Source organism: Gasterosteus aculeatus, chromosome 16 (genome assembly GCF_964276395.1).
Source record: "Gasterosteus aculeatus chromosome 16, fGasAcu3.hap1.1, whole genome shotgun sequence".
In the NCBI taxonomy this organism is placed as follows: Eukaryota; Metazoa; Chordata; class Actinopteri; order Perciformes; family Gasterosteidae; genus Gasterosteus; species Gasterosteus aculeatus.
This window is the reverse complement of record NC_135704.1, coordinates 14,826,107-14,853,771: the sequence shown is the minus strand read 5'-3', so window position 1 is coordinate 14,853,771 and position 27,665 is coordinate 14,826,107. Positions and strand designations below refer to the sequence as shown.

General features: G+C 43.0%; 1 protein-coding gene across 1 annotated transcript in view; it reads right to left on the bottom strand.

The window, feature by feature from the left end:
• thsd7ba (thrombospondin, type I, domain containing 7Ba) overlaps positions 1 to 27,665 on the bottom strand; it is a 110,722-nt gene that overhangs the window by 10,611 nt on the left and 72,446 nt on the right. The window contains exons 11-21 of the mRNA XM_040201649.2: positions 26,649 to 26,764; positions 25,805 to 25,937; positions 25,133 to 25,239; positions 19,527 to 19,718; positions 13,906 to 14,172; positions 13,263 to 13,441; positions 4,759 to 4,892; positions 3,835 to 3,988; positions 883 to 1,030; positions 592 to 707; positions 117 to 234 (exon numbers count right to left, since the gene is read on the bottom strand). Coding sequence (XP_040057583.2) covers positions 117 to 234; positions 592 to 707; positions 883 to 1,030; positions 3,835 to 3,988; positions 4,759 to 4,892; positions 13,263 to 13,441; positions 13,906 to 14,172; positions 19,527 to 19,718; positions 25,133 to 25,239; positions 25,805 to 25,937; positions 26,649 to 26,764 — 1,664 coding nt within the window. The remainder of the gene's footprint in view (positions 1 to 116; positions 235 to 591; positions 708 to 882; positions 1,031 to 3,834; positions 3,989 to 4,758; positions 4,893 to 13,262; positions 13,442 to 13,905; positions 14,173 to 19,526; positions 19,719 to 25,132; positions 25,240 to 25,804; positions 25,938 to 26,648; positions 26,765 to 27,665) is intronic.

The window sequence follows — 27,665 nt, the reverse complement described above, 5'->3', positions numbered from 1 at the left end:
TTAAAATCTCTGTGAATTCCTAAGTAGAAGGAATAATGAGGCGCAGCACACGCGGTCGACTTCGGGTCTGTCCGTCATGCTGGTCGCCCACGTTGCTTGCGAGTTGAGTGGTTTACCTTGGTTACCACAGGTATGCGAACATTCCGCCCACGACGACCATTCGGAGAGAATGCAGTTGACAGGACAGTCAACCACGCAGCTCTCCGACAGCTTCCACTTGTTGAGCAGACCGAGCTGCGGAAGAACAAGAGTCGCGCTGTGAGAAGGGATTGCTGATTATTTCCCCTCGAAGACGAAAGAGGGAGCAGTTTGTTTCAGGACAGCGGAGAGGCAGCAATTCAAGACCTCCATCTATCTTAGTGCGATGAAGTCAAGGCAATTTAATTAAGTTGGCCAACTGCTTAGTGAAATGTGAAGGTGCTGCAACCTGTTCACTGAAGCAGAATGGGAAACTGCTCCCATCAGTATTCAAGGCCCTGTCGACGTTGCGTAAGATTTCCGAACATATGGCCTCACGAAAATAACAAACAGGAGGCTTCTCATATCATGACAGCGGGACATGAACTTAAGGCCGGACTACACAGCCGTTACCTGCTCGCACTTCCGCAAATCCACTATCTTTCCGTCGTTACGAACACAGTCCACGAGGCGGGACCGTGAACCCTGCCCACAGGCGGCACTTTCGCTGAGCCGGCACGTGCTCCAGTCTGCAACGCACATAGACAGGGCAACACATCGGGTCACAACACGGGTCACACCGTCAATCGTACCACGTTGGCGCGTTACGCTCAGTGTCAGTCCATTTGCATTGGGAATAAAACGTCTGCGGCCGTTCACCCCTCATGCACTGTCATCCCGGGCCTGAAGTCCGGATGGAGTTACCTGAGACGCCGTGCTGGTAGGAGAAGCAGGTGCTGTTGAGGACACACGCCTCCGACTGGACCCGCTCTGGGCAGGCGGCGCTCCCCGAGGAGGAGGGGAGGCGCAGGACGCGCCGGCTCCTGTTGCGCGCCGTTCCATTGTGGCATTGCTGCACACCAACATACACAGCATCACCACAAACATGATGTTGTTAAGAGCACTGCTTTATATTTCAGAGACGGGATGAAGCGGGTTGTAGTGAAGGGTTTTAATTCTTCATCGTAGTCATCATAGGCAACCTAAAGTAAAAGTTATCAGTCTACTGATTTGGGGAAAAATTTTGTAACTTTGTGCAGCAGGAATTCTAGATTTACTGCTGTAGGTTTCATATTTTATAGTTATATAGTTATTCTTTTGAGCAATAGTTGGACAACATTCTTGCGCAGGGAACTTGCCCTTTGAAATGTGGGAGGAAGAAAGGAATGCATCTGGGTATGTCTTGTCATTCTCATTATTATTAATGTAAAATAAAATCAGAAAAGGAAATATAACACACTTCCTACTAACATACTAAAAAAAGAGAAGAAAAGAGAAGAAAAATACGTGTTATACTTTTAAAACCTATGGAGGGAGGATATTCTGTTGGAACGTTTTCCTGACTTAGCAAAAGCTACATTACATTTGATGGCTAGAAAACCCCCCCGAAAGAAATGATAAATAATCCATCACGCATCTCCTTTCCACACTGTCTAGACCCACATTCAGCTTCTCTGTAATGAAGAGCGCGTATGGGAATTACAAGCCACCCAGAATCTATATTTCAAGACATTGCTGCTTGATCCAATTTGAATGAATGCAATTCTGTCCCTTTTTCCGAATAAAGCAGATCATCCTAACCCTTCTTTCATACATGCATATACTTAGTGTGAAATGATTATCGTGCTGCGTAAACCCGAGTGTTGTGCCAAGTGTCATAGTGGGCTTAGAATGATAAACAAAGCCATCTAGCATTCCGCGATTAGTTTTAGTTTTTCCATTAATTTGCTCAATGATTTTGTTTCCCAAAGCAAGTCATTACTGCTCTAGAAAACAAGAAACATTTGTCTTTTTGAACATGGCAGATTATTTAACTGTGATGTATTATCGCATATGACCAAGTGCTTTAAAAGCCCAAGTATACTAGTTTGCTGCTCCGTTGTTGTGGTTTTATGTAAAAAAAAGTTTTAGAGTGAAATGTACTGCAAATTCCATGACCGGAATCTTTATGGAGATCCTCTTCTAAAGAGCCCGGAAACCTGTTTTAGAAGAGCTCAACATAAAATGACAAATAAATACTGCAGCCTTCAATGAGCAATAAATGCTGTATTTTTATTACAGCATAATGTCTAAATAATCCTGCAAAGTAGGTAAACTGTAAGTAACCTAAAGCTAATAGAGCATAATATTTCACGTAGGGCAGTTGAAGGACGGGTGTGAAAATATTTGAGCGATGCATCATGGGGGCCGTAAGGGGGCCTCATTTGGCGGGTGACACCGGTAGCACACGAGGCACTAAAGCAACTACACAGGAATGCAAACCTGTTAACATAAAAGCAAAGGATGTGTGAAAACGTGGTATTTAGAGGAAAATGTCAGATTCCATACTGAGAAAGGTCCCGGCGCGGAGCTGCGATCGTCCCTCTGCTCTGGATGCATCACGCCGTGCTCCTCAATCACTGTCGGGGCCTCTAACGAGAGGCCTCCGTGTCAGGCTCACCAATCAGCCGCATGAATCAGTCGTGTGCCCCGTTTGTGTGTGTGTGCTGCAACCTGCGTGCTTGAGTTTGCCTTTGGTCAGAGACGGATTGGAACCAGGATCTGAATCACTTTTGCAAAAATTCGATAAACGATGTCTGCCTATTTGTAATCAAGGAGCTGACTTTCCACAGGTTACGAGTGACCGTTGGGTAACATCATGCACATGTTTTGAACTGCGTTTCATTGTTTCTATCACTCCATCATCTCTAATCTAGGTGTTGATTCGTGTCTCGAATTTCACATTAACCTCAAATTTTCCCTAAACTCTGGTCACTGTTGTTAACAAACCAGCGATTTAGCATTTGAAAAAGCCTGTAATTTAAAAAACGAATTACTAACATTAGCTAATTTTTTCCAAAATGCTAAGTGGTGTTGATAAGTGGTGAATTTGTCCTTTCCCTTCAGTTTGAATCACATGCCATGGACCAAATACCACGGACTAGCACATTTCAGTATTCCTGCTTTCGCCAACACTGTTGGCAAGATTTTCCTTCAAATATGTCAGGAAATACGCTGTGTTTGTTCAGGATCTCCATCTCTCGTTAGCGTCTCGCAGTGTCCCGGTCGTGCACGTGTCAAAAAGGTGAGGGTGAGACGTGATTGTTTTACAGCCGTGGTGGTCGTTGGTATTTTACTTATAACAGCCGTTACAACAGTGTCACAGTTTCAGCATTATTTCCTTGACAAACGCAATAGATCAAAACTTTTCACTGACGTTGAGAGTGCTGCCTAAACTCACAGATTGAAAGATTGATTAAAACAAAACGTCTTTGGAGAAATCTCAGTCCGAGTAAGTAATCTCTTTTTGCCCACCCTGCTCTTTCTCTGACTCCAATGTTCCAGCCCACTGAGCTGTTACGTTTTACAGGAAACATATAACACGGCTAGATGACGAGAAGACCAGCAGCATGCGGCAGCAGCCACGGGGGGAACCTTTTATTACGTAGTTTAGGACTGAGGGCACAGCAAAATGTTTTCCATTCACTTTTGCACTAAAATAAACTGTGAATGTGAAAATCAGTATGATCTGAAACAATATTGCTCACATTTTGGTCAGGGAACTGAAAAGCCCAATTGGTCAATATCAGTATTGGTCATTTGCTCTCCGGCCATTTCACAGTAATGATGAAAAACGAACGACTGGAGTCAATAAGCGACTAGATCATTGCCACTTACCGGGGGGCAGTTGCTCCACGGTCCCCAGGGTGCCATGACGCAGTCCTGCGGGCAGGCCACAAAGCAGACCTGCGCTCTGGGTGGCATTTCGTCCTGATCACACAGAGAGTCCTCCAACGTACTGTTCTCCCCACTCGTTCCCTGCTTCACACACCTAGCAGAGCAGCACATACACATGTGGGACCCTTCTCTAAGGGGCACTCCTGGCTGGCTCCTTCATGACTCTCCACACACACTTTTGAGTCAAGTTAAAATGTATTCTCTCGTTGTTTCCCTTGAATATCAAGGCAATCCTGCAAAACATTAGTTTACCTTTACTAGATTATTTGAATGCAAAGTTCTGATAACGTTGAGGCTAACCGCTAGATTATTCCCAAGATTTTAGATTGAGGAATTTTCTTCTTTTAGAAGAGCTGAGGGGATACGGGAAAAGAGTGGTGAACTCATTTATACATCGTATACTTTTTGATTAAAAGTTTGTAACACAGGATAAAAACTACATGCATTTTCATTTGTATCTGTTCCATTTTTCAGCCTCTGCGTAGTTGGTTGGTACCAGTTTTGGATCTGTGGCTGAGACTAACACCTTCAGGCTTAAGTGTTAGACCAATTAAGTTGCGACTCAAACAATTAAACCAATTTCCTTTGGTGCAGAATCCAATTCCAACACCTGAAAATGCTGCCTGAAGAAAAGGTCAACTTCGCCGCTCTCTTCCTCTGTGGCGGTTTACGGCGCAAAAAAAAGTACCGCGAAAACACATCCAACAACTCATGGGGAAAGCAGTAGTTTTTTTTGTACTATTTTCCCCCCATGGCATTGCACGTGTCAGCCCCGGTGCGAGGGGCCATCTAAAGGAACGTTGGCAGTGAACCTGTGATGCAGCGCCAGGCAGCAGTCCCGCCAAGCCCCAGCCGCTCACTGACCTGATCTTGCGGCTTTGGACTCCCTCCCCGCAGGCTGGCATGTCGTCCACAGCGCTGATGGTACAAATGGACCAGGGCTCGATCCGCCACTCGTATTGGCCGCATTCACTGTAGCATGGCGCAGCCTCGTACACCTGCACGCGTGCATGTGCAAGCACACACACACAAACAGACGGACAGACATGCACGCAAAGGGGAAGAAACACGCGCGAGGGGTTATAGCGAGAAAGCAGAAAATATACAAGTAAGCATATGCATGTATAGAGCTGGTAAATACATAGATACTAGGATATCATTAACTTGTGTAGTACACTAATAAGGTTGCTATAGGTTTTACTGTAGTAGTCATACATGTAAGCAAGCGGTTTAAGGATACAACACATATTGCAAAATGATTCTCAGGGACGTTTTTGATGTGCATCCCTCTCCAAACTAAGGCAGTAGTTAGTTGTTGCCAATGGTGCTAGAGTTTCATGTCAGGATGATGTTGGTTTTAATTTTCCACATTCATAATATAAGCACAGAAATAGTGACACAAATGAAAGGGAATGTCTTTCACCCCAGCAGAGCTCTGAACGATCTGATGGCACGTTAGAAAAGGACCATAATGTGGTTCTTTAATTTTTATTCATACTCAAATAAACTCTATGCATGACATGGAGAGGGCGACAATGGTCGGGGCAAAAGGCCCTTTAGTTGTGGATGACGTTGGTTGGATGTCGAGCATTTTCACCCCTCACCCACTCATCTCTCACATGATTCCGGCATGTCTGTGAAACCAAGGGAAGAGCTAGCGAGATGTTCCTGTAAACACATGTTTACTCTCAATCTATCTAAAAGTCTGCAGCAGTAAAAGCTTTACTCTGGAGGACAATTTGTGGAAAAAGCTATGACAAGCTGTAATGGATGGCTGTAGGTGTGTGTGTGTGTGTGTGTGTGTGTGTGTGAGTATATAGAAAGGTAGTGGGTGTTGAGTGTTCCCTCCCCTGCGGACCGCACAGATGCCTATTACACACCCTCATCATCTCCCATCTGTCCCTGCAGATGCCCCTATTGGGCAAACTGGCAACTGCTATGCTCCCACTGTCTCCGTTAGCAGGCTGAAACACAATTTCAGCTCAACCGCTAATATTCACAGGTGGAAAAAAAAAACATTCAGTTTCCACAATATATGCAAAATGATATTGTGCACTGATACCATTTATTGAGTGATGAAGCGTGTGACTTTAGCTCAGACCAATTGGGTTACGGTCCTACAAAGCATAGAACCACAGGTAGATATTCAACGTATATGTTGGCTGGTTAATACCGGTGCACTAGAGTAAACAAGCAGAAGATCTGCTCCCAAGTACGTCGACACACACACAGTTAGGAAGGGCTCGCAACGCAGAGGAAAGCAGAATAGACCATCAGTTAGAATGAAATGGTTCAGACCGGATTATCTCTTTGGTAACGTTACGTTGCCGATCTCCATCCATCTCTACATTCTGCTATTTGTTTCCTTTTAATCACGTCTGAAATCAAATAAACCTTTTGGGGTTCTTTGTGAAAATGCCAATCTGAATCCCAATAGTTAAAAAGCAGATGGAATTTTATTTAAATGCACTTTAGAAAACTGGTTTCCATCCATGTTAAACTCCCTCAAATCGTGCTGTTCTTGCTCTCGGGGTCACAAGAGTATATTCTCCCTGAAAAGATCTGGCATGCATCTTGTGTTCATTAGTATGTGAACAGAATGAACGGCACTGACCTGAGCCTGCGTGGATGTCCATATTAGCAGTGCATGACAAGCCAGAAGTTGGGCAGGGGAGAGAAGAACAATGATACGGTCATTAGTTTAGATTTTGCCTGCAGTGACAGAAATGTATTGTCTTTCTTAAATTAGATTTTTTTGTTGTTGAAATACTGCATTCTGCTCTGTGTTTCATTAATGAGAGTAAAGGATGATTAAATACTCCATCGTCTGCAGTGGATCTAGTGGCCCTGGATATTTTTGCCAAAATATATGACTCATAGTGTTTTAAAATGCTGCTGCAGTCGGACTGCAACAGCTGTGCAACGGACAGTTCTCCAGCTGAAGGCAACTCCGATAAACTAATTTGTCTGGAGATGGTGAGAGGGTGGTCGACGCCAACGAGCATATGCTCAGAGTGGCTATGTGCTCTGTGTCTAAACACGGTTTTCTAAAAATAAGTGTTGCTGTTACTATTCAGGCTCGGATTTACTTTTTTTCGAAGTTAAAGCTTCAATCAAATCAAGCTTCCTGACCCCGCGATGAAAACCTGCACACATACACACACTGCCATCGCGATGATGCCTGTGCATACATCCCAAAATATAAAATAGAACACGCAAAGCCCTCCTACAGGAATTTCTGGCACAGAAAGCCTTAAAGAGTAGCACACTCTTCCATAAAAAAAATTGAGGAATTGCCAGAAAGTCTCCATTGCTGCATTGGCTTAAAATGTGTGCAATCGAATGCAAGCTGCAGTTTTTTATAGGACGCTATACAGTTTTTAAACCTCTACTTACTACGTAATGTTACTTTCGACAAAATATTCAGGAGACAAAGCATCTGTCTAGTTGTCAGCTTCTCTGGCAAACTTCAACTTGACGTAAGTGGGACAAAACACCGTCTAGGGGCTCACCGAATAAATTAACCCAATCAACTCGCTGTGCTAATTGTGAAATAATACAACATTAGAAGCTCTAAATAGAAGGGCGTGCAACCACAGTTATTGTTCGGTGGATTTTACAGAGTACGATACATACAACGGTGGCCTGGCATTGAACAGGTGACTCTCAGTCAAATGTGTTCAACAGGATAACAAGAACTGAATATGTAGGTAATTTACAAATACATTTTCATTTAATGAATAAAAGATTGTAAAAAACAGAAATAACTACAGGCCTCACAGCAAGATCAAAAGGTTGGTCAACACTAAGATTACAAAAAAAAGCACTCAATGTCTGCTATTGTCACACATTAGTATCATCACAGCTCCAAAGAGACACGTAAATGGCTGTTGGATCTATTCTCATCTGATGATCACCTCCCAAATAACCTCATTTATAAAAACGAATGTATGCTGAATGCTGAATGTAACTTCAGCTTAAACCCGGCGCTTCGCATTTTTTTGCAATATAAAGGTGGTTTAATGAGCTTCAAGAAGGAAGCCATTTCAACTCCATAGGAGGATTGTATTCAAATGTGTATCGGCGAAACTGTGTCAGACACAGTGAACCTGCAATCTTCAGCTTTAATGATCTTTGCCCGATTGGGTATTTGGCACGCTTGCATGTGCAATGACTGTCCACGGCTAATCGTGTGTACCGCTTGGCTCATCAACCTGATATACGTATATATATGACCGCAAGCTCAAGGACTCAGTTGCTCTAAACTGTCCGATAGAGGCCTCTGTCTCTACACCTGTCTATGTGTGTGTGTGTGCGTCTGAATAATTAACCATCACTCAGAAAATCACAAGTCTCGTCACCTCATTAGGAGGAGAGACATAGTTAACTGCCTCTGCGGGCGGTGCTCTGCAGACCTCGCGGGCTAAGAAGCTCGATGCGGCCGACTGAAAAAACAGGCAAGGAGAACCAACGCGCAGCGGGACGGACGGCGGGAGCGTTGAACATACTACGTGGCGTGTGGCGCGGCCGACGGTTGTGTGTGTCGAGCGAGATGTTTGAGTGGAACGTGCATCTGCAACACTCGCAGCCTCGACAGGGGGACCATTTTCATTTGTATTCACTCCATCAAACACGGTAGCAGCGTTGGTTGTAAACACACCTGGCAGAGAGTTGCACTCTATTAAGTGCAGCGTTCTAGTTTTTTTTCTTCTTTTTTCTCCATGTTATGAGTAGCTTATCACACCAGCACCCGGACATGGCCTCCAGATACACAACTATAACGTCTCTAAAATTGATTTCGGAGCGTCGGCAGTGAGTGTTCATCATACTCTCTCTCCGACTGGACGTCGATAAATTCTACAAGATTTATGTCTTGCATCCTTCTTTGGCACGACGCAGGGCAATGCCTCGGCTTTCCATAATTACGCAAATTATTTGGCCATCAAGCTCTATTTCTAGCTCCAAAATAATTCCATTAGTCATTTACTTTGTTATCCATTACCGCGACGCAGCTCAGCAAGACAGTATTGCATTAGCGAAGACGTTTTGCAAGCACTTAACCCTTCATCAACCTTTAATAATCGCTCTGGTCAAAGATCCTTGTCACACACTTACACAAACATTTGGGAATGAGTTCCCTCAACCGCCTTCCCTCTCACTTAGGAGAAGTTAGAGCTTGAAAACCTTGGTATAGTCACGACCCAATTTCACAGTGAAAACACCCGCGGCCCCTCTTGGGCCCCTTTGTCTTATGTTTCTTCCTGATAAATGGTAATTCCACTTTCTCAATCTTGTTTTAGTTTGATATTATATGTAGGGCCTATTTATTTTTGTTTTTGGGACAATGAATATGTAGTGAATATATAAAGTACGTGCATCTCTGCACGTTACAATGTACAGTGTAAAATGTAGAGGAATACAGTAATCAAGTATTTGCTTGATTGATTAATGTGTTTGAGTAAAAACTGTGAGTTTAGTGGTTGTATTTACATTCATTTTAGACATTAAAGTTCACAGTGATTCTGTCTTTAAAAAATCATTCCCAGTTATCAAATAATAAGTGTGTATTTAATATTCACCCATCCACAAACTACAAGGTTTTTAGCAGATAAAAGCTGTGATTAACCTTTTGTAGCTGAATTAAATGCTGTGGACAATCTGCGTAGCTCGAGGCTCTGAAGAGGAAACGGAGGCTCCAGAATGGATCCTTTTTTTGGTGGCAGTGCTTCGGGCTGCCTTAACAATATGCACGGTTTGCAATGCAAGGAGACACTCTGATCTTTGCCCTGGGCCTTCGGGGGTTGGGGGGGGTGGGGGAGGGGGCACATGCCCAAGCACTGCTCGACGTTAATTACACCTCATTGGCCTCAGGTAGCTCCATCAGCAGTTGGCTCCAAAAGTATTTTGTCCTAATGAAGGAGAGATATGAGTTTGGCACCTGAGAGCAATCGGGTAAAAAACAAGGCAGTGTGTTCTCTTTCATCTTTATTCTGATGTTTGGGATCCCTCTCTTTGTTGGACTTTCTATTGGCTGTTGCTTGCTACAGACAGATGGACAATGTCGATGGATGAAGGATTCGATTGTGATGAAATCTGCTATACATGCTTCTGGTTCCCAGATTTTAATTTTATCTTCAGTGAATTAAACAGCCAAATTCTTTCCTGCAGTACAAAGTCATGCATATAAAACAAAGGTAAATTGTGTCAAATACAAATTCTGTTCCTTGAATGATACTTGTGTTGCCTCTTCACCTAAATTTCACCCTTTTTCCTGTGATTCATATTGTATTTACCAAACCAGTTAAATCACGTATTTAATTATTTGCAGATGAACTGCAACACCTTGATTAATTGTCCACAGTGTTGAACAGCACTTGTGATCAAATCAATTACAACCAAGGCTTTCTAAAAGGAGCTAAACTAAGGAAATAAATCAGCAGCTACAGTAAAAATTGTTTACACAGAGAATAAAACCTTCTTCAGATGATTCACAGTTATGTTCATCTTTCAATATTATTCAATGTGCTGCATCCCCTTGTCAGGGAGCGTTGTACGTAGTGCCAGCCCCAACACTCAGGTTCAACCATGGCACTTCACTTGAGGACGCGTATAACGAGTATTCACTCAGAGTTTGCACACATGCGGCGAGAGTCTCCATTCTCAAATCAAAACCCATTCTCTCTCTCTGGCTATCAGTATTCACAAGGCGTAAGGGGCCATACGGGGAACAAAAAGCATCAAGACAAAGCATCTCATTCAACCAACCTCCACCACTGTGACCTGCAGCTGCAACACGCAGATCAAAAGCAACAGATCGATTGTATTGTGTTCTATGCCAGTTTAAATGAGGAAGAAGAAGAAGAGAACAGAAACATATATAGAATCCGTAATATTAAACAGTGTATATATATATATATATATATATCACTTCATATTTCAGCATTTGGTAGCTAACACTTTTTTCAATTTCTCCTGTGATTGTAGATTTGATTTGTGAGCCGTCTCCTGCAGGGACGTATTTCCTAAAGATATGCCACAGTGTAAACTAAATCCGTGTGGATTCATCAGCACTTGGATATTTTCTTATATATGGTATGCATTTCAATCTAACCGTGTGGAAATAAATACATTTTTACTTTCAGAGCCATGCATCGACAATGAAGAACACATCCTGCACACCCCCGCTCTCTTATAATCACTTAGCACCAGGAGATATTCTGAACATGTCACTAAGAAATGAATAATTTAGTCTCACAAGGGAGTAGACAAAGGAGCTAACAAATAAATTGCAGGATGCCCTATTGTGACTATATACAGGCGTAAGTCGTGTTTCTGTCAAACTGTCACAAGACACTTCCCCCGAACCCCTCCTCATACCTTCAGAACACGTTTGTTCTGGTAAACAGTGAGTCTGTTTGGATTATATCATTGTCAGACAAAGACAGAGTATAATGTCATACAGATTTTTCGATAGAAGGGTTGTGTAATAGGTTGTGGGGTGTAATATTCACCTAATCTAATAAAGAACAGGACAACCCTTATTACATCCCCCGTGCACGTTGCTTCGGCGTTTGCAGAAATCAGACTCGACAGGCCGGCTGAGCTGAATAAGAGTAGCAAATCTGTTGCCACACAATTGCTGGACTGAAAAAGGCGACGGGGCTTAATGAACGGACTTCTCACTCGGCGAAGAAGCCCCAAAACGCTTCTCAGTGAGCGCATCCGCGAATCATTCATCTCGGTTCAACAGTTGTTTTCTTGATCGTCTTCTTCCCGTGCACAAAGTCTTACCTCATTAACAGCGCGTTCAAAGTTGACTTTGCGGCCCGACTCCTACGCCGTCCGTTTGACATCGCGGCCACTTTCCCCCTCGTTATTTTCACGGCGGCCCTTTCTCTCCCTCTCTATCTCTCTCCCTATCTTACTTGCTCACTCAAGCGTGAGATGAGAGGATGAGTTGTGGAAGCACTGTAAATTCCGTCTCTGTCAAGCCGGTCACCTCTCGCTGCGGCTCGAGGGGGAACATCTGTTGGTGAGCGAGGCCACACTCTGGTTGGAGAATAGTTCACAGCGGGCAATGGGAGAGCGAGTGCACGCGAGAGAAGAAGAGGACCATTAGGAATGTGAATACCCTTTTTTTACGGCGTATCCTCAGAGAGACTAAATGAAGCAGTAAAGACCAGCTGCATGTGGTCTGAGCAGTGAAGTGCACTGGCTCAAAGACAAAGAGGAGGTTGCTTTTTTAAGTCCCTCTCAAGAATTCACTTTTGACCTTTCCTTGTTCAACACAACAACTGCGCCTGTCGAAGAAGAGTAGAGGTGATACTGTAGCGTTGTTGCCACCCACACCTCGCCAGGGTGTACTTCAATTTAAAATGGCCAATTTGATAATGTTAACAGCGAGGCCTTCTCGCACCCCCTTTGGAATGGATCTGCGAGGGCTTTCGACGACGGATAGCTGCAATCTCAATGGCGAGGGTTGTTGCGGGGCGTTACCGCGGGGGCCGGCCCGAGACCTTGTTAGCGGGCACTTAACCATCTGTACATACACAAACGCCCTCTGCAACCCGCTGGAATATCTCATCTCTATACGAACCCCCGAGAACTTAAGTGTCCTTTCGTGCCCATTCGAGCATACAGGCGGCACTCATAACACGCCGCTCCTCTTTAAACCGCGACCCCGCGAGAGGTGCGCCGCCGCACGACATTCGGGTCTTACGTACGGGCGAAACCTGACTGAGGAATATCGAGAGCTCCCATCTGCCCGCTTCTCCACTCCACTTCCACACGCCCCACCCTGTTTTATGTCATACAGGCAGACAGGGCACGTCTTTTTGAGTGCAAATGATTTGGTCGGACCGCAGACAGTAGAAAATGAGCAGGTCACCCTGGCGGTCCCAGTGGCAGATGGGTGATAAAGCGTACCGCTGAAATGCGACGACTCCTCTGCGTATTCACGCAACAACATTGGCCGGCGACGCAACCTGAGCTGGAGGGCAGTGTTTTCCAAAACCCGACAGGAGATGTCTGACACATTAAAACGCTAAACCGCAGCTTGCACTGTATTAATGATCCTGGCAGGATGATGCTGCGTGTCTGTGCTGAAGTATCGAGATTATGCAGAACAATTTGTATTGATGCACTAGGGAGGGGGGGAGGGGGGTAAGTGGAATGCCCTGAAACATTCAATTCTGGGAAGAAGTGACTTGACAACAATGTGGATGGATAATGAAGTGAACCGTGGTTGTTCATTCAAACTATATAGACCACACCGCTGACAAAGCGTGCTGTCACAATAAGAGTTGCCTTCTACAATCTGTCTACCTGTATGGCACAGGGAGCCGCACAAGCACTGGTGCACACCTTACCTGATTTTTCAAATCCAACTTGGGGCATGGGCGTCCTCCATTGAAAGACTTTTCCCTGAGCCACTTGGACCTGGTCTTCAACCCACTGCCACAGGATGCACTGCAGGCAGACCAGGCTGACCAGTCACTGAGCTTACAGTCCAGGGGGCAAGGGACGTGGCAAACCTCCTCCACGTAGCCTGCAATGGAACCATGGCAGAAAGGAGGGAGAGGCCTCGTTTAGTGACTGACGATAATGTCAGACCAGAAATACCACCGGCTTTCAGCCCGCCGGACCTCGTACGTGCTCATTTTGACACTGAGAGGCAATTACCTGAACAATGAGTGCACGTCTAACTTGGCACTTTAAAACAATCTCTGATTAATCTGACTACTCATGTCGGGCCTACTGGCAAGTACTGAATATGTGCCTTTATTGAACCCTCTTGTTAGGGTTGATTGTGAATGGCGACGTCACACACCATGGAGGGATTGGAGCTTCACAAAATAAAACCTTCCTCCCGAGAGCAAAAGAAATGTCAAACTGAACGGTACGCGGATTGAGTCTAATCATCATGATACGTTTTCCGGTTTGCAAAGGGCCAATCTCTGAAAGTAGTAACACCCTCAGCGCCTGCAACATGTCCGTGTCCGTGAGTCCTACCTGAGTCCGTGCAGTGCGTGGGCTTCACCAGGTGTCCCCGCTGGTTAACGCAGGCCACTGCTTTGTAGCGCAGACCTCGGCCACACTCCTTCACCTCCCGGTGGCTTGTCCAGCCCTGCAGCAACCCCGGAGCTGAGGGACCGTGGAGGATGCACGCAGACCAGTTCCCGTAGGGCTGGGACAAGAACTCAACACAGGGACACGTCTCCGTCTCCTCCAGAGGGTAGAGCTCCTTGTTCAGGCAATGCTCCTTCTTTTTACTGCGACCTGAGGGGAAGATTGACGAAAACGGTTGAGAACGGTCGTGGCCTGGGTGGTGGTGAATCCTCTAAATGAAAATGGCAAGTAAGGGTAAGGGTAGTAAGGTAAGGGGTGAGTAGCTGAATCGCGGTTCCAATATTAGAAACTCAGATAAAAAAAGAGAATGTGTATATATATTGTCCATGTTGATCATTCTTAATGAATTTACAAGACTCAAATAGCGGCTGGTCAGCAAACTAGACTACAAGTGAAAAATAAAACCAGCACTTTTTTCTAAACTTCTGTCTACATAACACATATTGTAGCCACAGCACCGTGAGGAGGTTGTATTAATTGACTCTTCCCCATAGTTTTGACTTTCATTCAGAGGAAATTGCCTTAATAGCTAAGTAAGTACTGTATGAGCCCTACTGCCCGTGATGCATATTTAGAAGCCCTCCAAATGACCTCCAGTAATAATTATTTGATAGGATATTCAGCTCAAATTCATCCCTTTTATTTTGAAGCCCCTTAAGGGAATGGTGCACTCTTAATGTCTCTGTTACATTACTATTTCTAAACCCCTCTGAAGTTTAGACTTGGAGAGTAATTCTTTTACTACAAGAAACAACACATTCTGTGCGGGTGCAATGCAAAATACAAACAAGATGACGTTGTTATTCAACTGGAAAACCATTTTATATTTCTAACCTTTAGTGTGTCATTTGTATGCAAATGCCCCCTTACTCAGGCCCTGCACGTACATTACAGACACAAAGTCCCAGAAAGAGTCAAAAAATCTGCAGCAGCCGAGTGTTCTCCCACTGAGGAGGAAACACAAAAAGAAAAGTTCTTTGCTTTCTCTTCTGCACATTTATTCCCTCTCTTTGCCTTTTCATCTGTGACTTCTCACTAACACACAGCGGTAGCTGTTCAATAATAATGATAAACGGTGCGCAGAGAGCTTCTGATTCGAGGGCTTGGCGGCGGTGGAGGAACGGGAGACGATGCAGAGATATTCCGTTAGTTGATCAGTCAGTGATGCTCATTCCAGGAGTCACTTTGTGATATTTACCCTTTCCAGCCACACAGCACAATACGTCTGCGGGGTGTTAATCTGTGGTATTTGGTCCATAAATGTGTCTGTGAAATCAAACGTGATTGTGGTTACACTAATCACATCATGTCAGCAACATCACCTGGAATGAAAGATGCTCCGTGGACTGGAGTCAATTATTTCAGCACGTATTTCTCTCTTTAAAATCAAATATACACCCCAAAAACACCAGCTCCAACTCTCTTGTCTAATGAGGAGGAAAATGTATTTTCAATCTCAAAGACCCCCATTAAGACCTCCATTAAGACCATTAGAGCTAACCACTCAATACAGTTCACTTCAGGCTTCAAATAATTAGTCCTGTCTATTCTATCTGATGAGTATAAATAGATGAGCAGGAAAGTAATTGTGCGGCGGGTGAAAGGCGTGTTGTTCCTCTCAGCCACTGTCACTTCTCATATCAGGACAAGTAACAGATACAAACTGTCAAGCCGTCCAACTCCTGACAAATCTTTCTCGTGATTGACTGTCAGCTCGGCATCATTCAACGGTGTTATATAATAGAGCCGTGGGTCTTGTTCTGTTTTCAGCAGCCGTCAATTAGCTCCTGTCATCAACATGGCAGGAATGCTATAGTTTATTGTTTGAAGAAAAAAATAACTAAACCATTTGATGGGAATCCGTGGCAGGACTTCCGTCCCAATGATGAGAGACAATCCAAAGCAAAAATGTTTGCAAGATATGTCAAAAACAAGTGTTTTGACATATCTTTCATGTTTCAGAACTTATGTTCAAACTGTTTTATTGACTGGATAAAGTTATCTGTGAAATATTATTGAGATCAACATGAGTGACCAACACCGGCCCACGAGTCCAGTCATACTGATTCCTGCAGCACGGTGAAACGGCATCCAACACATCATTCACGTAAGGCGAGCGGCAAAGAACCGCCTTTAAAAATCTCCATGCCGGATTTCCCTCACCACGATGCATTGCGCGTTAGAGCGGCACCGCAGCGTGGCTAATTCAGCTGTATATTCACGCCTTAGTTTCATGGATCCTGGGTGTCCTCGGCCTCCCGTGTCCCCGGTGCGCGGCCCATCTGTTTCTGTAGTGGGTCTGATTGCAAACATTCTTCACCGAGTGCGAACTCGCTGCCATCGGATGGCGGCTCCCCAACAATCTGTTCGCTCTTCGCCACTGCTGGTGGCTGATTGTCGAGTGCCAGCGCAACATTAGTTCATTTTGACAACTGCGTTACGGGCAACGGCCCCACTCAGGCCAACCGCAATTACCAAATAGTTTTAGCATTATGCACTTTAACTGAAACTTTCCCTGTGTGACATTTATTGATAGGATGTAGCATTAGCGGAGATAATATTGCGCATTGGCATCTGCAGTGAAGTATCCGCCGTGCAATAGTAAGGCCACGTATGAATTAGCTTGATAAATATGTCAATCAATATGTCAATCAATATGTCAATCAATAGATTGACGGTGACAGATGTCCCCTTCAGGCAAATGTCAACAAAAAGCGTTCCTCCACTCGATTTCTGTTTCCAATTTTCAACGCTGATTAAAACACTCAACCGATGCTCTGATGTCTTGATGCACAATCATGTTGCATTTTTAATCCGCAATTCTTTGTATCGATAGCTGGTAGTAATAATTTATGAGCATTTGTTTGCGGTTTCAATCTCACAGAGATAATTGAGCAAATGAGAATGCTTTTGATTGTATGAGGCTGCTAGAAAACTAACAGGAACAAATTATTTTCAGTGCAAGTGGTTTTGATGGAATGTGAAGTATAGAAGGAACTTGTGAAATGTAGGCATGAAACTGTCCTCTAAGACAAACCAAAAGAAACAACCATCTAAAGGTAGTTATGCTGTGTGTATTTATTGTTAGTCCCTCAATTCCGTTGTAGCCCAGCTCTCCTATAACATATCACCCAACAGACAAACCCATATGTTGTGGGATATAAGTGCATAATACATTTAATTGAAACCGTCTCCCCACACTGCAGCTTATATCTTCAGTTGTCATAACGCTTGTCCCTCTTACCTGAAGTTCTGGGTAGATTTTTAAGCACTCAATTAATTATTTATGGCCAATTTAATAAGATGAAATGAAATATAACAAGAATGCACGTAATCAATTAAATTAAAGTATAAAATAGTTGCATCATATTAGACTATTTATTGGGAGCAAATTAGGAAACAGAGCAAAAGATAAAACTGAGTCATGAACTGAAAGAAACTAAATTCAGTTCCCCCTGGCAGATTGACCATTAGAAATACAGTATTTATATAAAAGGCAGAGCTGAAATGATGCCCATGAGGCATTTAAAAGCTTACTCTGACAAAGAAGAGACTCAGAGCAGTTTTGAATGGCTCAGTAACAAAGCTGGATAGTGTAGCTAACCCATTTATCTGCAGTTAAGCTCCAACAGATACACACACAACTCTGCTCTCTGGTCCGTGGCAGAAATAATTCAGAGAACTTAACGCTCAAATGCCCATACAACATTTAACATGCCGCTCTAGAAGAAGAAATTAGCTACAAGTCAATACTAATTAAAGCGATGGGGGAAAAAAAGAAGAAAAAAACGTCAATTTAGGGATCGTTTGAAAACATTTTCCACACAAATCAAGCCGTCACTTTTCTGACAGGAGACAGATTCTGATCACGGAAGAACCTGCGTAAATGTGCATCATTAAAACATCAGCAAATCATTATCCAATAATGTGAACAAACCAGATGAAAGAGGTTTTCGATATCCATTCATCGCAGTGTGATTCAGCCTATTCATCACGTTTACAAACCCCTGTTAGTTGAAGAAAGATAACGCTTTTGTTTTTTCTTAGAATTTTACTCTGCAGAATGAATGCAAATCCTCTCCCGGGGATCTTTTTAATCCATGAAGGCCGCGATACCCACTGTGCCCAGTCATGCTCGCCAGCCCCCCCCCAAAAAAAGGAAGACAGTAATAAGGTGGGCCGACGACACAGTATCCGAGAACATTTTTTAGGCAATATAAAATAATCAGTTACCCTTATTTGCATGTCTTTAGACTTTGGGTCGCAATTGGAGCGATTGGAGGAAAACCTCAATTGGATAAACATGCATGAGTTATTTTCTTCTCATTAGAGGTGTAAAGCGTCAAAAAGTGTGACTGTGTGTCTTTTTCCTTTTTGTTTGTAAACACCTCATTGTTGTGGCTGATACAAGGGATGTTTTTTTCAATTGTGACAAGATGAAAATTACGCATTAAACCGGAGAACGTCTGTCATGAAAAGAATAACAAAAGCAATATAATTAGAGCCCTTGTGTACTTTGCCAAACGCACACACTTTTCCGGCGTTATTCCCATGTGTTGGTTACAGGGCTGCTGTAAACGTCTATGTTCTCTGTAAGAATTCAGCTGTAGCAAATCCAAGAGACGCGAGACGCGTCACAACTGACCAGCATTCTGTCAAACAGCTTCAAAGACCGTCAAAATTACTTTTGGTTTAGACACAGAACACTGCAATATGGCTGGGAAACACGTTTCCACACAGCTTCATCCTCCAAGCAGCTTCCAACTCCCTTAACAGGGTCCAAAAGGTTGAAACCCACATTGCGATTTGTTTTCCGTCAATTTACCTGAAAGTTAAGAAAGCATTAAGTGGATAAACTAAGCTTTAATTACCATTACAGCCGTAAAACACAAAGCCTGGGTTTGATTTCATGTGCATGGCTCTCATAGTACTGTAGAAGGACACGGGATCTGTTTACTACAACCCCTCCGGCATCGGATGAAATATTCATGAAGACAAATAGTACCCAGCCTGGTCTGCCACCGCAGCATGAAACTCAGATTTGCCATCTGCACTGAAATAAGAGATTGCAAGCTGTGAGAAACCGGATTTGGACCCGACATACAGTGGAACGTTACAGAGAGAGAGAGACGAGGTCACACCGGATCGCCGCGCGTAGTATGTGAACGCTCGGGGAATTCGAGGCCAGCGAGGAATGCCCCGCCGCCATGACTAGAGAACGCTGGAGATCAGAGGACGCACTCGAGTTGTTGTCGGGGGCAAAAGGTCACTGCTTCGTGCTGTGGCCCACGCGAGTACACCTGACGTGTATCGCCAACAACGCTGCGCATTAATGGTCCAATTGGGGAAGATGTTTTTCTTCCCTGGCCTGTGAATTTACAGGGTTGAGCTGAGCTTGTCGGTGGGCCGTCCGACGCCCCCCCACTCCCTCCCCACCCACTACTGGCAAAGATCAAACGGTTGCCTTGAGTGCCGATATGTGAAGGAAGGTAGAGGAACCTTACCTGCGAGCGCACGATGGCGCCGGCGGGAGCCGCCGCATCCGGCGCACTCAGAAAACTTTGACCAGGCCGTTAGCGCGCAGTCATCCTTGCAAGCCACCCGGCACTCTCTGATCTGGGGGGGCAAGGGGCCGGCCCAGCGCAGGCACTCTGTCATATTGGCCGACTCGTCGCTTTCGCCGACACAACTGAGTCCTGCAAACACAGGGGGGGGGGGGAGAATGTCACTCAGCTCAAGCAGACGATGCACACATAAGTAGACACTGAGTCATTGGCATTGTTTCCAAACCGCCTACATGTGTCCAGTAGGTTATTCGTGCTAGAATAAGACACGTCTTCGCAATAGGTCACATTCATCTGCACTGTTTGCGTGAGCAGGAAGTGGGAGGGACGGCTCCGCTAATCTCTTTCACGCTTACCTAAATGGCAGAGAAAAGGTCATTGGAGAATTGCCTCTGTGTAAGTCATAGCTATAAAAAAGCAGAGCAGCTTTCGTGTTGAGATGTAGATAAATGCTGATTCAACCTTCGAGCACGACACCGTTATCGGACAACTGTGATTTATGGAGAGAAACTAGGCATTCATGATTACAGATTATCAGGGAGGCTAAATACTTTTGACGCATCGGTGAAACTGTTCTCTACTCAGTGTGTCAGTATCGGATCAGAGAGGGATACACTCACAAAAAGGCCTTTGTAGCCGCAATGTGTCCATTTTTGGTAATTCTTCATAAATTTGTTTTGTTAAAGAAAAAGTCATTCATTTGTTGTTAGTCTTTGTAATCAGAGAGAATATGATCACCCCTGATGAATTATCTAATCGGTAGCAAGACGCTGTATCGCTTGTAGAAATCAAACTGGTTTATTATTCCAGAGATGGAAATCCCGACAATCTGGTGTTATGTTTGATTATGAAACAAAAACTATACATATTGTTCAATATCCTTCTACCAGAACAAAAAAAAAGTCCATATTTAAATCTTGAAGGAAAAAGATTATACGTCTCAGGAACCTGAAGTAATAAAATACTTTCCCCAACTATCAAAAAAACAAAATACTTAAGTCTGCATTGCACCTGGCAAGGTGTCAGGGATAATAAGTCATTGTTTAAACACTGGTTCAGCCTTGGCCAAGAGCGAAGTAACATAAATGGGGAGCCTCTTAAATATTGATGTGAATGACTAATGCAAGTTAACGTCTTTGAGGATTCACTGACATACAAACATGCCTTTAATCCATTTGACTGATTTCTATTTGACTTTTAAATTTTGCCCTCTGACAAAAAACTCTTCGGTTTCTACAAGTCTGCTGAGAATGTGTGGGATGATGATTTACATTTAAGGCCTCCACAAAGGCACTGCGAGGGAGATGATGGCTATTATTAACGTGTGTTTATCCCGCGTTCACAATCACAGCGATAAACAAACAAACCTTTTACTTTGCAATGGAGGAGTTACGTAAAAGGGAAATGATATTAGTATGTGATTCTTATTTTTCCCTTTAACAAAAGTGTTTGATAAACAACCAATCATTAACAGCTGTTACATTATTAGTCCAATTAGCCTCCCACTGAGGGAATAATTCAGCGGCCCTGTTGGCATTTAATTCTGTTCATTTACCTCGAATAATGTTATCTACCAACCTCATTCTCTCATCCCCAGCACCTTATTCTAGCAATACCCGGCCCTGCAAGTTCTGACATTCTCATTTGGAACAGGGAGCCGTCCATTTTTTACATAATTATCTCAACCTCTGGCTGCCCGAGCCGGATTGTGTGGCCTCTCCCATCATCTCCTCTCACAAATGTCAGCAATTTATATCACGGTATCAGCGCCATTGACGGGGATCATCTTTAATTACATAGTTACTTAGAAAGGTTCACTTTCTGGATGGGCAGTTGGAAGGATGAGCTTTGAGGAAGCTCGTCACTGCCCAGGTTTATCAAATTTTGTAGACTTTACATACACGCATTAAAAAAAATCCTATTTTATCAAGGCTCCTTTTCAAATTATAGCAGATTGATATCTGACTCATTTCACATCGTCTAGCACAATTTTTCAATCATACACCTTGTATAATTGTATTCTATTTGATGCCTTGGCAAGAGTAATGTGTATCGGATTAATTGGAACAATTAAGTCCTGAAGCACAGGTGATCAGTCACTTTCTATTGAATCATTTCTCAGATCAGTTCCAGCTCCACTCGGGGAAGGCCACATGTTGCCTTAATGCGTCGTAGCCAGTGTGAAATACACTGGCTCATTGCCTTCTCTCAAGGTTCTCCGAGACAACTTTATACGGGCTTTGCGGTTTTAAATAACGGAAAGTTGGGGTTGATCTGCTCAAACCTCAAATTACTTGCCAGAAAGTCTCATCTGTGATGTCGGGCACAAAAGCTTTTTCATTTTCAACTAGGGCGGTTAACATTAATTAATGAATCTATGCGATTAATGTGGCCTAGATTAATGCAACAAAATATTTGAACATAGTTAACGTTCCAGAAGTTGACCGCAGAGCTTTTTAAATTGGAAGTAAAACAAACAGCGTTGCGACATACAGCAGAGAACAGAGGAATTACTCCATGTGTCAAACAGAAGAGGGGTGAGTGACAAACGGACCACTGGTATGCTAAGCTAGCTACTATGCTACTTCTATCTTAACATCTAACGTTACCCTGCCCAGCAAACAGTCTGCAAAGGACCACCACAGCCCGAAAGAGTCGCTAGTTCATGTTCCACCAGGTGGAATTCTGCCTCCAAGATGATCGAATGTGTGTAGTTTTGTGTGTAAAATAATATTAACAATCAAACAACAGTGTCTAAAATATACACTTTCTAAAGTGATTGCGCATTACTCTTAGGAGTAATCACAAAACAAACATCATCATTATTAACAATATTGTAACAACAACATTCATTAATCGCCATTAATCGAGATTAATGAATTTCAAAATGTGCGATTCATTTATTTTTTTTAATCTATTGACAGCCCTATTTTTTACTAAAACTTTGTAATTCTCGCATGAGAGCCAACCTGGCAACTAGAATTATGTTAACCTCACGGAACACAAAAGGTTTTTCCACAGTGGCTGTTTGCCTCGAGTGTCTTCTCAGGTAGCGATAGTTCACCCCAAATGTCCCCGATGATGCAAAATAATAAGGTGACCCTAACATTTTATTAACAGTCAGATGGGTAATTTTCGTAGCAAAAGATTAAGAACCCTTGAGAGAAAATTATCCTGAATTGTATGACTTTATTTATGGACGATGCAGGAGCAGAGAAGAGAGGGATTTGTAGGAATCTCAGGGAACTCAGTTTCTGAAAACTTCTGATGTCAGTCCCAGAAATGTCTCAGCAGTCAAAAAGAAAACACATCCATTGACTTTTTGGGGCCAAAAGACAGACAGAAACAACAGTAAAGTACACAACAGGTCCTGCAGGACTGGATCATAGCTGATATAGCTCATACATTATATTTAATGCAGCTGTATTGTTATATATTATATATATGTTTATACAATAATGGTTTAATAGGCTAGGCTACTGTGTTTGTATAGCACATTTCAACAACAAGCATCAAGCAAGCATTTTAAAAGTGCTTCACATGTAGCCCGTTAACAACATCAAAACCTCCAGTAAAAGAAAAGGAAATTTAAAATCAAGATATAGTGCAGTGTAAGAAATAAAAGGAGGATAATAGTGAAAGTACAGTGCGTATAAATGCACCACTGATGTTTTAGTTCACCAATAAAGTAGAAGGACAATGTACTGTATAACATTTATTCTTATGTGGCTTTAAAAAAAATTATATATATATATATATAGGTCACCTTTTTTGCAGAGGAAAAGGATGAATGTCTGACATGATAATGCTGCAAAAACGTGTTCATATTCAGCTCCAGATATATGCAATATCATCTCAAACATCCCAGGATGCTGAAACTACAGTGAATATCAACTGCGTGGGAAATACATCTTGAATAATGTCAGCGTTACTGAAATTTATGTTAAGGAAATACAAATTTCACACAGCAAAAACTTGAAAATCAAGAGCTGTTCCCAGATCAATTGAGCAATCCGACTGCATTGCAAAAGTACATGTTGATATTGGCTGAATACAATCTTTTTTCTCTTTTTTTCAGGGTTAGATTATATCATAAAAAAGCTCTTTTCAGGCAGTGAGACATTTTTTATGGTCCTTAAATAAACTAATTAAGAAACCTCTGCTGAAACTCGCTGTGATAAAATCTTTGATATCCCAATCCATAGCATCCAATGGCCCCATGCCCTTAATATGGCCATATTCCCCATCATTGTTTCCTAATTATACCCCAATGTGACATTTATTACCTTTCCATTGAGTTGGTTCAGGCAGCTACCGAGTAAAAGAAAACCCTGGACAAATCTTTGTTGCATCATATTTAAATCCAGTATTTCTACAGTCTGCAAATTCCAAACCGACACTTTTTCTGAAATGTCACAGGTATTTAACTCAAATAGTATTCAAATAAGACGCTCTAAAGGTCAATGAGGCTCGCTCTTAACCCGGGAAAACCAGACACTTCCCATCCTCACGGAAAAGTCATAATAATTCACTTGAGAAATGTCAGTCATAATTATCCTGCCAAGTCAAAGTGAGCAGAATCCCCCCCGGAAAGTTCTCAAGGCGGCACAGAAAGCACCCGAAAACTTCACTTGAATCAATCCGGTAAATTAGATAGAACAGCCAGTTCCTGGGATTCATTGGGACATTTACACTCCTGTGAAGGAGTCAGAAATGATCCAATTAACACTCGGGCTCTTAACGATCACAGCCAGTGGCGGTCCACACTCGGAGGAACGCGCTTGTTATTGTGAAGGAGAGTAAACCGTCCAGAAAACACACAACGCGTTTCACACTCTCTCCGGAGAGAAACCAGTCGGGAAGCAGTACGATGTTTATGATTTGCCGCTAACAGAAATGATCATATCGTGATGGAGGCAATTTGTATCATGCTCATAATCGTTTCTCCACAACAACAATTCATCACAATGTTTGATTATTTGACTAGAGGCAAAAATATCTCCCTAATGGAAAAGGATATATATCTTTTTTATCATAGAAATTGTGTAGTTCAGATTCACCCACCGTTTTACAGACACATAGACCGTTACATATATAATGAAAAATAAGTAGAATAAACCTCTCATTTAAATTGAAACCACGGATGTTCAAAGTAGAAAGTTGTATTTAAATTGAAGCAATGCGAGCCACTTTATCACTGACGTCATCAGAAACATTATTTAATTCAGGTGGGGATTCATCACAACAACAATTTATGATATCAGTACGGAAATATCATTTCATTCATATACTTAGCACATCTATATATATATTTCTATTCACACAGCATTAGCACCAATTTGATTAAATGCAAATGCGGCGCACCTTATTTTTTTACAAATTAAGAATTTAATGTGTGAATTAGAAAAATAAAGTATCATTTCTGTGAGTGACTTGGTTCTCATTGGGAAGGATGCGGACTATCAGGACAAACCGTCTCCGACTTTCTGGCTGTTAAAAGTCCTGAATCAGCGAGTGTAAAACAATAAAAGAAACAAAAAACTCACCTCTCGTTTCTAAACCGTTTCCACAGGCTTCTTCTCCCGGTCCAGATAATCCACGTCGAACCGAGTCCGGAACCGGGCTACAGCTGTGCCACTTGTGTGTCCTCCAACTGCATGTTTGCATGAGGGACAGACCGTCTTCAGGATGGCGTCGCGTTTAGAGAGCTTCATTTACACAGCCTTCATGTCGGCAATCAAAAAAGGATCCATACAAAACTGTTCTACTCGTCTGCGCTCGATAATGTTATTGGGAAGAAATATGAAAAGTCTACCTTCAGTAAAAAGGTTTTTGTACCCTCTGCATAGTTTCTTTTTGAAATCATCTTGTTTTGTCTCTGCCTTTGAAAGCTGAACAGCAAATTCCGAATGACTCATACCGTGAATATTACTAACCATCTATAAGATCATGCAACTTTAGCTTTCTGAACATAGCCTGAAGTCAATTTTCTTTTTCTTTTTTTTCTACAACAACAAAGCGTTGAAAAACGGTCCACCGTAAACAGCGTGAGCGTATGTGTGAAAAGTTCACGGTATCTAATGTCAATGCCATTATTAAGAGCACACGCAGACCTCTCGAGTAAATTGAGAGGTTACTCGTCTTTCTCAACCTGTGATATCAGAGCAGATGTTTTATCCTTGGATGGGAAAGGGAAATGGTTTAATTAAACTTTCTACCTGTACACCGGACACACAGGAAGGGATTCACACTCCCTCTCTTCGTACAGCGTGTCGGGGCACTCCTGACCTCCATTAGCAGACCTCTGAATGATGGTTCTGTAGCGAGACTGCGATGCGGCCGTGGCGTTTTCTGTTGAACACCAAACCCAATCTTTACTAAAAGGGGGGAGATTAGATGGCCGATTTTTAAGTGATTTTCTCTTTTTTTCCCAGGAGGAAGAGGCTAAATAAGAAGGGAGGCAACATCCCCATTGCGGTCTAATATCTCGAAGCCGATCTGATCCCGATAAGCTCGCCCTTGTGCCTACGATGTCCTCCACTTCACTGCAGTCCGCTTTCGGACACAACACACTGCGATAGCGTCATTTGGCTCTCGCTCCGAGGCTCATTACACAACGCTAATTACTAAACACTGAAAATGGTGCAATTAAGAAGGTTATTACATCATCAGCGGGCCCAATGGTCTACAGCATATTTACAGAGACGAGATGCCTGCTCGATTCTTTTAAAAACAATTACACACTTTTTGATTTCCAAGATAAAAGTACGCACATATTCAAACCCATTTAAATTCCATTTTCCTCTTGACAAGTCAGCTTAATGTAATGGACAGTTAACACTGTCATTTGCGCGTAAATGTAACTATTCAGTACACCAGAGAGAATATACAGCATGGCCGAAAAAGTTTTTGGCACTGTAACACTATATGTGCTTTGTCTCTTGATACTGTAACTGTATACATCAACTACAATATGTATTCTAAAGTTCTATATTAAGTTGAGCTGCCAATTTATCAAAGGAAAGAATAAGTTTCCCAAAAAAACCTCCAGAGAAGAGCTACCTGGCACGCAGGTGGATGGGCAGGCCGTCCATTCGCTGAAGGGTGTCACGATGCAGTCCTTCTTGCAGGGGAGCAGACAGGGTCGGACGGTTTCTGGATGAGCAGAATCCGAACACCTGCACAAACAGAGGCCTTAAATTCTCTTTGACCCCCCACCGCCCCCCCAGGCGAGGAATGATAGACGTCCAGAGTCTGGCTGTTAGACATCACACATCTGCCCACCGAAAACACGGCGCCCTGCCTGCACGCGCAGGAAGAAGTAGAACAAGTGTGAAAAAAATGACACTTTCAATTTCTTCCCCAGATTCAAATATTGCTGCGTGAAAATGAAAAAAAATGAAATACACTGCAACTATTCAAGAGCACAGAGTTAATATTTTGGCAGTTTTCAAAATTAATTTTCTAGATGCATATACATATGTTTTACATCAATAAAGGATTGAATATGATGTGTGAATAGAGAACCAACCAAGAGTCATCCCCCAGCTCAGATTAGGATTCAATTATGTACGTATCATAAGAAAATGATGGCAATGCAGCGTTTTCAGCTTTTCAACTCCATCAGGTGGCCAAAAATACTCAATTAATGCGGCTTTAAAGATCACTCGCATTTCAACGGCATACACGTATGTCATGTGCCTGAGGATATCAACTATCAAATTTGTTACCAGGACGATGAAGCTAAAGGTGGTAGCGAATCAGGTGGGTGCATTTATCACTGCATACGCATGTAGCCACAGAAGTCTTCATGTTGCTGCCACACAGGGGAGAGAGTGTTCCAGGAGGAAGAAAATCAATCAAAGTCCACAGCACGGCTGCTAATTAAACCTGAGCAAAGTGAGGATACGCAAACTGTTTACCAATGAATCATTCCTGCCACGTAAAGGACACCATAACCAGGTTTAAGATAGAAAATAATCTTCCTCTGTATTTGGGATGCTACATATCTTACGTAACACATCCGTCACGGAGCCTTTGGCTGCGTTGCGTGTCGCTTCTTGTGCAACCTTGAAGTGT